General features: G+C 35.8%; 2 protein-coding genes across 2 annotated transcripts; one reads left to right on the top strand and one right to left on the bottom strand.

The window, feature by feature from the left end:
- Nucleotides 1-3,849: 3,849 nt before the first annotated feature.
- Nucleotides 3,850-6,965, bottom strand: LOC135079944 (putative GPI-anchor transamidase). The gene is made up of 7 exons (XM_063974590.1): nt 6,770-6,965; nt 6,414-6,692; nt 5,925-6,133; nt 5,475-5,592; nt 5,070-5,180; nt 4,527-4,708; nt 3,850-4,028 (listed from the first exon to the last, which is right to left on the bottom strand). The coding sequence occupies exons 1-7, from the start codon at nt 6,836-6,838 to the stop codon at nt 3,929-3,931; spliced, it is 1,068 nt and encodes a 355-aa protein (XP_063830660.1). The 5' UTR covers nt 6,839-6,965; the 3' UTR covers nt 3,850-3,928.
- Nucleotides 6,966-7,177: 212 nt separating this feature from the next.
- On the top strand, nt 7,178-10,451 carry LOC135079951 (ras-related protein Rab-43). Its single transcript, XM_063974599.1, has 4 exons — nt 7,178-7,451; nt 7,653-7,737; nt 8,628-8,884; nt 10,028-10,451. The coding sequence occupies exons 1-4, from the start codon at nt 7,242-7,244 to the stop codon at nt 10,127-10,129; spliced, it is 654 nt and encodes a 217-aa protein (XP_063830669.1). The 5' UTR covers nt 7,178-7,241; the 3' UTR covers nt 10,130-10,451.
- The last annotated feature ends 604 nt before the right edge of the window (nt 10,452-11,055 follow it).

Raw genomic sequence — 11,055 nt, 5'->3', positions numbered from 1 at the left:
ATCAAATTAAGGCTAAGTAAAAGATTTGCGAGGACAAGAGTGAAATGGCTCTTTGCTTGACTACGGATCCCTAAATAACTAGCTAATTTTTCACCCTGCATTGTTGAAAAATTGCCATTAAAAAACTAGTAACTAGTTGTTTTAGTTTAGTAATCTGTAAATGTTTTTAATTTGTATGTAATTCCGTGAGATGTCTACAAAATTATTAAATTCGATTGTACAGTTTGTATTCTAAGGCATTTTGAAACGACACTCAAGTACGTACAAGTACGATTAGTATAGATTCAATTTTATTGAGTCAAAATATTGAATTGAAAATCAATCAATCATCTTGAAACTGTGTTTGAATTGAAATCGAATTTTGAGTGTCGTTTGAGAAAATGCTTAGAAATGTGTCATTAAGTCGATAATCGCTTACAATTTACAAAATTACTTTAGGCCTACTGCTATTTTGAGCTAGCATCTATATGCAGGTCTATAAAGCTCGTTTTCCACCGCCAAAGAAGAATGAACTAGGGATTTACCGGAACGATTTTCGTGTACATATAATTAACTTTAAAAAAAAATAAAACCGACTTCAAATGCGTGAACACAAAAAAAAATTAAATATTAAAAATATTGCGTATAAAAAAGTTCATCCCCAATTTTCCACCCTTGGGGGTGAAATATTTTCTTCAAATTCGCATGAAACCATCCTTTTGATAATACCTATTCAACAAAAAAATAATCGTTCAAATTGATTTATAATCGGCGGAGATATTGCGTATAAAAAAGTTCATCCCCAATTTTCCACCCTTGGGGGTTGTTTTTTCTATTATTAAATTTAAATGGGACCACCCTTGAGGTATTACCTATACGCCGAAAAAAGATTTGTTCAAATCGGTTCATAATTGGCGGAGTTATCGCGTAACAAACATAGAAAAAAAAAACATACGGGTCGAATTGAGAACCTCCTCCTTTTTTGAAGTCGGTTGAAAATAGGATTGCTTTTCGACCGAGAAAGAGTTCGGGAATATTGATTTGATGAGCGAGCTCTTTTTGACTCTCTTTGGCCTCTGTCATTTTCGCTCGACTCTTTGTTTGTGGAAACAGATGTATGCATTTTTGTATTGCGAGGAAAGGACATCATCCACGTTTCATATATTTTTGGTCCAAAATCAAAAGTGCCGGCCAACAAAAAAAAGTGCTGTATTCTGACAGAATACGTCTGCCTTAGCAATTTAGCATTTGTTACTATGGCACCAAAGCCGTAGCTCCACTGTGCGTCGAGTATTTGAGATCTAAGGCCTCAGCCTCGAACTTAGCGGGCAGCGGGGCGGGAACGGCGGCGGCGCGGCAGCGGCAGGATCTTATGCGTGAAATCAAATAGACCGGTTCTCGAAAACAGCGGCGCGGCAGCGGCGCCGGAGCGGGCAACGAGCGGGCAGCGGCGAGGGAGCGGGTAACGAGCGGGCAGCGCACTCCTTCTTTTGCCCACAATAAATCGAGCGTTAGGAATAAATTTGAATCGAAATAAAATTGTCGCCGTTGTTCAGACATTTCGTTTAGCGAATAAAAACAAATATCTCGAAAACACAACCCCGAACACAACACTTCGCCGCTAAAGCGCCGCGCGAGCTGCCCGCTTGTTTCGAGAACGGGTCTGCGTTGCCCGCCCCGCTCCCGCGCCGCCGCCGCCGCCGCCCCGCTGCCCGCTAAGTTCGAGGCTGAGGCCTAAAAGTCATCGATTATTCATACATTTTTTGTTCAAAATCAAAAGTGTCGGCCAATAACAAAAAGTGCTGTCTTCTGACAGAATACGTCCGCCTTAGCATTTGTTACTATGGCACCAAAGCTGTAGCACCACTGTGCGTCGAGTATTTGAGATCTAAAATTCATCGACGATTCATACATTTTTTGTTCAAAATCAAAAATGTCGGCCAATAAAAAAAAAGTGCTGTATTCTGACAGAATACGTCCGCCTTAGTATTTGTTACTATGACACCAAAGCTGTAGCACCACTGTGCATCGTAGTATTTGAGATCAAAGTCAGTCGTTTCATATATTTTTAGAGCTCAAATACTACGATGCACAGTGGTACTACAGCTTTGGTGCCATAGTAATAAATGCTAAGGCGGACGTATTCTATCAGAATACAGCACTTTTATTTTTTGGCCGGCACTTTTGATTTTGGACCAAAATGGATGATGTCCTTTGAGTCATTAATAGCCTCGCTTCGCTTGCGGTGGAAAACCAGCTTTTACTCTATCATAATAGAGACAGTTTAATAATTATGTGTTTTACGACCTACAAGCGATTCTCAACCTTGGTAATGCCAGCATATAGTCTTATTTGCTTCTAGGGCAAGTAAAGTATGAATATATAGTTAGTACGGAGTGAATATTAGACCAAAAAGATTAATATGGCCTATGATCGTAACTGTAATGGTGCTATAGTCCTTTAGAATTTGATCTCATTGAGTGTGAGACGCGAAGTATTGTTGCTAATTATATATTCTGTTAGATTCCAATTGCAACTGATCGGTTGTGTATAATAATGTTAATGAGAAATTATTCTTAGTACTTATAGATGAATAAATTACGTATTTAATATTTTATGGTGCTTTTATTTGACACCATCACAACCTTTACGTTTTACAGACAAACTAGAAGATTCAACTGGTTTTAAAATCAGTGGGAACATAATTCCCATTATATTTTTAATCTTAACCCTTACCTTAAGGTCTAAAAAGAATAAATAAATTGTAACTAGTTATGACTATTAAATGGTAGAGATTAAATTGTTCAACAAACCTCTGAGTTGAGTTGAGATAGTAGGAGCATAACTCTTGGCTTGATTATAAAAGATTAGACTTTGATATAAATCAGATAAAAAATAATGTGTGTATACTACCACAGAATAATAATAAGTACTACGTACAGAAGTTTTACTTCGCGAAGGTATTTAAAAAAATCGGCTTTTACCCGTGGTCCCCCCAACATGTCCCCCTGGTGGGTCCACGGGTAATTTTTTTTACCCGTTGTCCCACCGTTCTGAACAGTGTTTGCCAGTGGGTCTACGGGTAATTTATTTTAACCATGGTCCCACCGCACTAAGTGGCAAACATTGCATGTCACCTATGTCTGGGATGAAAATATCAAACGCCGAGTAGGATATGAGTGACTTTAACCCACATGTGTGATGTGAAGATAGTATAAAGATATTATGGTGCCGTACCTACCTATAATTATTTTCTATATTAATTATAGATTTTTATATAATATTATAGATACCTAGGCTAGGTGACAAGCAATGTTTGCCACTTAGTGCGGTGGGACCATGGTTAAAATAAATTGGGGACATGTTGGGGGGACCACGGGTAAAAGCCGAAAAAAAAATTTATGCTCAATGTCATTAACAATATGGTGTAATTTAGCCTGTATCAAGAGTTAAGCACCATTTTGTTGACAAACGTCAGTGATCGGCACTGCGCCGAAGCTATAGGGCTGACTTCGGTAAAATTATGTGACGTGAGGTGCCAAACTGCGGAAAATGGCGGAGGAAATACACGATTTAGCATGAATTATCATGAATAATATTAACTACTTATTTACCACTCAGTGTCTTGAGGCAACTTAAAAAAGTACATTCTGTGTTTTTATTATTATTTAGGCAGTTAAATACTGCACAGTATTTAGTACACCATTTTCTTTATTTTCTTCCATCATACACAAGAATACGCGTGCGTGAGTCAATGTTCGCTCGTATGTGAGGCCTTGTCGAATAGTATCCTGTAGGTGGGCCATCGTGCGTGTTTTGTTTTCGATGTAAACTCGCGGAGATGAACAGGCCTGATACTACTCAAAAACCTTTTTTAATTTAAAACCAACTTTATTATCTAAGTATATCAATATATCATAGACTATGTATAATAAATTATGTTTATACTTTATATCACAGTACCGCCATCAATCCCCCCGGGACTGCTAACTCTTGATACTTGAGGGAACTGCGGAGAGTAATGCCTACTCAGCGACAGTGTTTTGTTCCTGTGAGGCAAAAAAGGAACATTTTATTAATTCAAATACAATCTAAAATATAAATAAACCTGAATCATTTATAAAGCCTTCTAAAAATAAAACTGATGAACCTGTATTAAGTATTAATTTGGGAAGTATGAGTAACGTGTTCTGCAAATGTTAAAAACAACTGCTCATTAAAAAAAAATTAACTGGCATTTTTCTCAGAACATAATGCACGGTAGCGCATTATTGATGTGCCCATAAACCATATCATGTCATATAAATTCAATACTTCTTAGAGACTTATGCCCGTTTTCACCATCAATCCCTAATTTTTAAGTGACCCCTTTGAAAACAAAATTCCTGTTAAGTGTTATCATAGAGGTCACTTAAAAATTAGGAATTGATGGTGAAAACGGGCATCAAACTCAGAATCTCTCGATATGTTTATTCCTGCATCATTTTCCAGTCCCTAAAACACTTGATAAAAATAAGAACGACAATATTTAAAGTAAATATACTCACTGTTTGTTCACTGACTTCTTCCTCTTAGGAATGTCGATAATATCGATGGGGTCTGTGGTGATGACGACAGGCCGGACCGACCCGAAGAAATCCGTTATGGGCACCTTACTGGGGTCCCGTTTGAAGAGGTCCCGTCGCACACCGACGGTGGACAAGCAAGCGCTCTTTGGACACACCGCTAGCTGGAATTGTAAACATAATAAATATTTTGGCCTTTTTATACAGTGTTCTATCTATCTATGCACTAAAAGTTCTTGAGTGTCGACCACAGACCGAAACATTTGGTGGACCGATGATCCAGTTGAAATCGTGGGAAATGCCAAGATGCGGGCAGCGCAGGACCAATCGTTGTAACCCATATCTGTGGTTGTCACTATCCTTGGAGAGGCATTTGTCAAGTTAATGTCACTCATGCACACACAAGTTTTTTTTTCTGAGAACGTGATTGAATTTGGGACATCTAACTGCAGTTGTAGTGCAACAAATGTCACTATGTCTACATGCCCAGGTTCTATTCCTAGTAGAATCAATTAGAATACTTACAAACTCAGACATAGTCCTCTGGCTGTTGGGATGCACATTCTCTAAGAACTCCAGCACATAGTAAGTGTAGCGATCAATAATATACACGCCGATCGCAGAATCTACATGATGCTGGAAAGAAAATAACAAAATGAAATAGGTTAAAGAAAAACCAAAACTGAACCACAAATCATTATAATAAAACATTTAATTGAATACTGTGATCAGGAAAGGTTGTGAGAAAACCATGGTAAAACATTTCCCACTCCATCGATTTTCACCAACTTATGTTCATCCTTCAATGGGCATAAAAGGTTCAAATGTTTCATTGTTTTTGGACCATATAACAAGCGATAAGGTAATTTTTTGTAAAAAATAAGGTGGGAACTATATTCCCACAACCTTATAAAGGGTAATTATACTTACTGAAAGGGAGTCTTCTCCCACCAAGCTGCTGGCAGTAGCAAGGATGTTCGGCGAGTAGAACTTCTCATACATAGATGACGCCTGGCAGGTGTCTATGATGAAGAATATCTCATTGTATCTGGAAATGTAATAAATAAATGTCAAAGTTAATTTAAATTTTAAATATCTAAATAATTTGAAGCTTAGACTGCACTGAGATGCAATGCCAAGGACTTTTTGTTCACAGATCTTTTCGAATAAATCTTTTATTTACTTAGAATTTTGCTAGAGAAGTGGACCAAAAATCCCACCCCACACCAAAATTACAAAATGTAGTCTATCTATCTAATTTTTTTTGTTAGGACACTTTTGCATGTATGAACTAATTACACTTTTGGGTGGAAATAAAAGTTTCATGTTTCAAATGTTTAGTAAAATAATTAAAAGAAATTAATTTAAAACAAAACTGACCTCCTCTTTTGCCACATCTGCTCCAAAGCATCAGCTAACTCTTGGCTGGTGACTTCCTCAGAATCTTGGAATTTGAGGAAACCGTCTCCTCCATGACCAGTGAGGTAGATGAGGATGTTACTACCCTCATCGGTAAGTAACTGCTTTGATCTGGGAGTGTTAGGAGGAACTCTTCCAGTTAGGAGACGGACAAAATTCTCCACTGATACCTAAAAATTGAAATAAAATCATTATGTGGGCTATTTCAAGGCAAGAGTAAATAGCTAAGTAGATAAGAAAGTCTAACAGGCCACTCTAGATGCTGTCTACACTTGATATTGTGATCAAAAACTTGCCTACATTTGACTAAAAACTTTAAAATTATGAGAGTCATTTTAGGCATAAAAATGAGTAAATGGATAACTTATAAGTGGGATAATTTATTACCAAAAGGACAATAAGGATAGCACTTTTTTGTGTTTCGGTGCTTATTTTAAATTAAATACTCACTTCATATCCTCTGTAATCAACCTCAACATCATCCCCATAAACATTGATTTGTTCGTGCGCATTATTGAATATCGTGGCCGGTCTCGGGTTCCTCGGGTTACACGCCATGTCGTCCGATATCATCAGTATAATCTGGCTGTCTGGGATGCCTAGCCGCTTCACACTGCGGTAAATAGACAGCACATTCGCTACATGGCGATAGTTGAACCAAAACCTGGATGTATCGACCAGAACCGCCCAGTTATTCGTATGGTTCGACTTCTGGAAGCTCTCGGGGATCTAAAATATGTCATTGAAATGTTATAGCATGTTTTATTACAGTTTAAAGATAAACTGCGATAAGTTTCTGTGGTTACCTCTATCGCAGAATGTACACGCAATAAAACTGCGGTAACAACTAAGAATGGTAGTATAAATATCCGCATTTTGGTGTATGTTTGTGTCTTTAGAGGCCCTAATGATTAATTTACAATTTATCCCATTAATTAAATTTTTGTGCCCAAAAATCTACAAAACGAAATCTATTGATTATTTTGACATTGACAGACTATTTGTGACAGCAAACAAACAGTCAGTGTTGCCTGCTTACAAAATAAGTTGACCCTGCTAAAGCTTATCTAAAATCGTCCGAATCGTACACATTATTTTAGATATGGATCGTATCCGCATCGTATCGTCTGATTTGTTACCATTTGACGACTCAGCACTCCCCAAAGAAAAAAAAACATATCGCGCAGTGACAGTGACAGCTTGTGCTTAGCGAAATTGTCAAAAAGGGAAAAGTATTGTAAACAGAAAATTTAATTAAAATTTTAATTAAAATTAGAAATGTCTAGCCGTAATCCTAATACGCTAATGAGCGTCCCGGACGAGCAGTTTGATTACTTGTTTAAAATCGTACTTATTGGTGATTGCGGAACAGGTAAAACATGCATTGTTCAGCGACTGAAGTCAGGAAATTTCATAGAAAGGCATGGGAATACAATAGGCGTCGATTTTTCAATGAAAACGCTCATTGTGGACGGAAAGAAAGTCAAGGTTAGTGTAAATTAAGTTAAGATAATGTATTGCGATGTGAAAACCTATATCTTTCTAGTGTGTGTTATATTGGTACTGATGTCAACCTGTGTGAATATTTTTAAAGTGGCTTCCGTAAAATCCTCACACAGTTGTATGCAATGGCCTTATAGTTCCTTTTACCTTATTAATTGCTTACGAAACTCGAATGCCTTATTTCAGCTTCAAATATGGGATACTGCAGGCCAGGAAAGATTTAGAACCATCACACAGAGTTATTATCGCTCAGCAAACGGCGTAATTATCGGTAAAAGCTTTTCCCTAACTAGTAATTAATTTTACTACATATTTTTTAATTGGCTGCTATTTTTTCATGGCTTTCTGAAATAGTTTCAGGAAAACTGATGTAGGTTATTAATTATGAACTTACATAATTCAATCAATTATATTGTGTAATAAATAAAGCTATCTAAAATCAAACTCCTGTTTTTAATATTTGAATTTTTAATTAATAAGATGTAATAGCACTCATTACTAAATTCTTAAATTGTTTTTTTCTTCTTAAATTCTTTCTTGTCGGCCGTTTGGTGTAGTGGTTCAGAACGGACTACTATGCCGAGAGGTCCCGGGTTCGATTTCCGGCCGGGCAGAAATTGAAATGATGAATTTTAATTTCTGTGACGGGTCTGGGTGTTACTATGTATAATATGTATGTATTTAAAAAAAAAAGGTATATAAGTAGTGTATCCGTCAAGCTAGCACCCATAACACAAGCATTAAGTTGCTTACTTTGGGGCTAGCTGGCGCTGTGTGAAATTGTCCAAAGATTTATTATTAAAAAAAAAATGATGATATAAAACAATGATTTAAAACAATTTCACTTACATTGATTATTTTTAAGCAATTAATAAACAGTTAAAGCAATTTGTAATTTGCATATGTATATTTTAATAACTACAAAATGATGTTAATGCATATTAGTCATAAGTACCTACTCCCTTGAGTCACATTTTAATAATATCACAATTAGTAATCTGGCCTAATTTTCTTCCATAAAACTTGCTAATCTAAATGGCAGGCTGTTAACATCAAATAAAGTTCTAATATGAATAAAAATATTTCTTTTCACCCAAGACTGACAAATACTTCATATCTTAAGCAACTATGTCAACAAGGTCATTTTCGTTAATATTCCAGTTTATGACATCACCAAACGGTCAACGTTCTTATCTCTGCAAAAATGGATAGAGGAAGTACGAAGGTACACATCGTCCAATGTCATTGTATCTCTAATTGGCAACAAGTGTGACTTAACCGAACAACGAGAGGTAGAGCCCGATGAGCCGAAATCATTTTGTCGATATGTGCCTGAGATTATGTTCGTCATGGAGACATCGGCTAAGGACAACACTAACGTTGAGGACACTTTCCGCAGTCTGGCTACTGAATTGAAGGTTTGTTGATATTGATTGATTGATTTTATTCATTTTCTATTGGTTGTACTATTCAAAAACTACTTTTTGCTAATAACTACTTATCCAGTAAGACTGCAGCACCAAAGCTGATGCTACATGTTATTAGGAACATTATATGGAATAGGTATCAAACTTTCAGTTCTGTTAGTATGTAAAATACATAACACTTAAAATAGGGATATGATTTATAATTAATTGTATGCTATTGGTAAAGAATTATACTCAAATTCAAAAAAATTTTTCAGAATAGTTTGAGTTTTTAACTGTAAGTGTATTGCGGAACTCGCGATATATTATCAGTGTTAGACTAAAATTCATGCGTGAAGCTAGCAGCACACTTACACAATTATTAAATTATGCCGGAAAAAATATGTGACAGTAAAAGTTTAGAAACTGCAATATGCATAGCGTTTGTTCACAAGAGTTGGCTGGAAATGCACTGCTCATTGTTATTCAGCTACGCTTCATAAGTTTCTAGGTTACATCCTTTGCACAATGTTTCTTTTTTATACATTGTAATTGGAGTTGGTGTAACAAAACAGCAGTCTTATCTAAATTAACCATTTAGTTGCTTATTGAACTGTAAATTGTTTTTTTCAGTTGACAAAGAATTTACTTTAGAATCCATTTATTTTTTGTCGCAACTTGTTTGTAACCAGTTATAATAATAAGCAATCTTATTTAAAGAATCGTTATTTTTAGTATTTACTAATTATTATTTTACGTACAATACATAATATTCATAATCAATATAATATCATTAGAGCTAAACGCTTTGCGAACCGTCACCACTGCCAGATGAAAAAATGTTCCCCAATATGTGAAATTGAGTGTGACCTCAGATCATAGAAGGTCCCTTTCTATGATCTGAGAGTGTGACACATGGTCAAATTTGAAAAAGAAAATGCTTTTTATTGACCTTATACATAATGATGTTAATTGTTTATGTTAATAATAGTGTATTAGGTAAGTTAGTGGAGAAAACACGACAAATGTCCCCCATTTCCTTGAAAAACCGTAACCCATTGAGAAAGACGAATAGAATAGTCAAATGTTTTTATAACCTTAGAATATGATCTTATATTATTTTAAGTTAATAAATTGTATTTTGTAATTTTCCAGAGACAACACGACAACAGCGAAGGTCCGCCAGCCGAGTCGGACTCCGTGGTGCTCGGCGAAAGCCACGCCGTGAGTAGGTGCACGCCTTGCCGCTCATCCTAACTCGCTCACTTTAGAACTGACCAATAGGATATATGCATGTTTTATTTGTATGATAATAATTCTTGATGTAATTAATAGTCATCCGATTTAATTTTTTTGGTAAGAAATGCATAGATCTCTATGTTTACTACTAGACATTCTGTGCCAAAGCGCAATATTATGTAGCTCTTAAATGGTCAATTACCCCAAAAGTCCTTTAGTCGATTGTTAACTAGTTATCGTAGAATTTGGGGACACATCAAATCCTCGTCGACTAAGAAACAAACGACTAATCGAGAATCGAGATGTGTAAGCCTAGGATGCGCCACGATAAACTTTTATCGATTTAGCGCGATAAATCCTTACGTTTGTCGTCTAAAATCGTCGATAAAATTTTAAAATGGCGCGCATCCTAGCCTGGCTGCGAATAATTGGTCAATAAACAAGCACACATATCGTTCATAGTAATCCTATAAAACGTTATGATTTAACTGCACACCCGCTATTTTTAACTTTTAACAGCTTGTCTAGTAGAATTCAAAGAAGTTTTTGCAGCAATGAGATACAACGATAAACTTTTTTTTGACGTAATAGTAATCTTCTAAAGTCTAAACCAACTTTAAATTATTTAGGTGTGACCAATCGAATAATCACTAATCGTTATTTTCATAAAACTTGTTTTTATTTGTTAGATTTGTATACTTTTTTACACATCATCTTAGTTGTAAGAATCAATAAATGTTATTTCAGATCGTTCGCTATGCATATTATTGCATATACCCTATTCGATTTCTCATGAAAATATTTCTATTGTGTCTAGTTTTGCAGTAAGTGAGAGATTTTAAAAAGACGATATGATGAGAATCAATCTTAATCAGTAGATCATGAATATTGCTGTGAATATTTGATCTTATTATGAATTTTTGATCTTAATATTTTTTTATTTT

The sequence above is a fragment of the Ostrinia nubilalis genome, chromosome 17, assembly GCF_963855985.1.
Source record: "Ostrinia nubilalis chromosome 17, ilOstNubi1.1, whole genome shotgun sequence".
Taxonomy (NCBI): Eukaryota; Metazoa; Arthropoda; class Insecta; order Lepidoptera; family Crambidae; genus Ostrinia; species Ostrinia nubilalis.
The sequence above is the reverse complement of the archived record's forward strand: the minus strand, read 5'-3'. Positions and strand labels throughout refer to the sequence as shown.

Coding starts and splice junctions, on each gene's coding strand:
- LOC135079951 (XM_063974599.1), top strand. CDS start 7,242: ATGTCTAGCCGTAATCCTAATACGCTAATGAGCGTCCCGGACGAGCAG. Junction 7,452..7,652: donor TGGACGGAAAGAAAGTCAAG/GTTAGTGTAAAT, acceptor GCCTTATTTCAG/CTTCAAATATGGGATACTGC. Junction 8,885..10,027: donor GTCTGGCTACTGAATTGAAG/GTTTGTTGATAT, acceptor GTAATTTTCCAG/AGACAACACGACAACAGCGA.
- LOC135079944 (XM_063974590.1), bottom strand. CDS start 6,838: ATGCGGATATTTATACTACCATTCTTAGTTGTTACCGCAGTTTTATTG. Junction 6,693..6,769: donor GTGTACATTCTGCGATAGAG/GTAACCACAGAA, acceptor GACATATTTTAG/ATCCCCGAGAGCTTCCAGAA. Junction 5,181..5,474: donor TGGGAGAAGACTCCCTTTCA/GTAAGTATAATT, acceptor TTTTCTTTCCAG/CATCATGTAGATTCTGCGAT.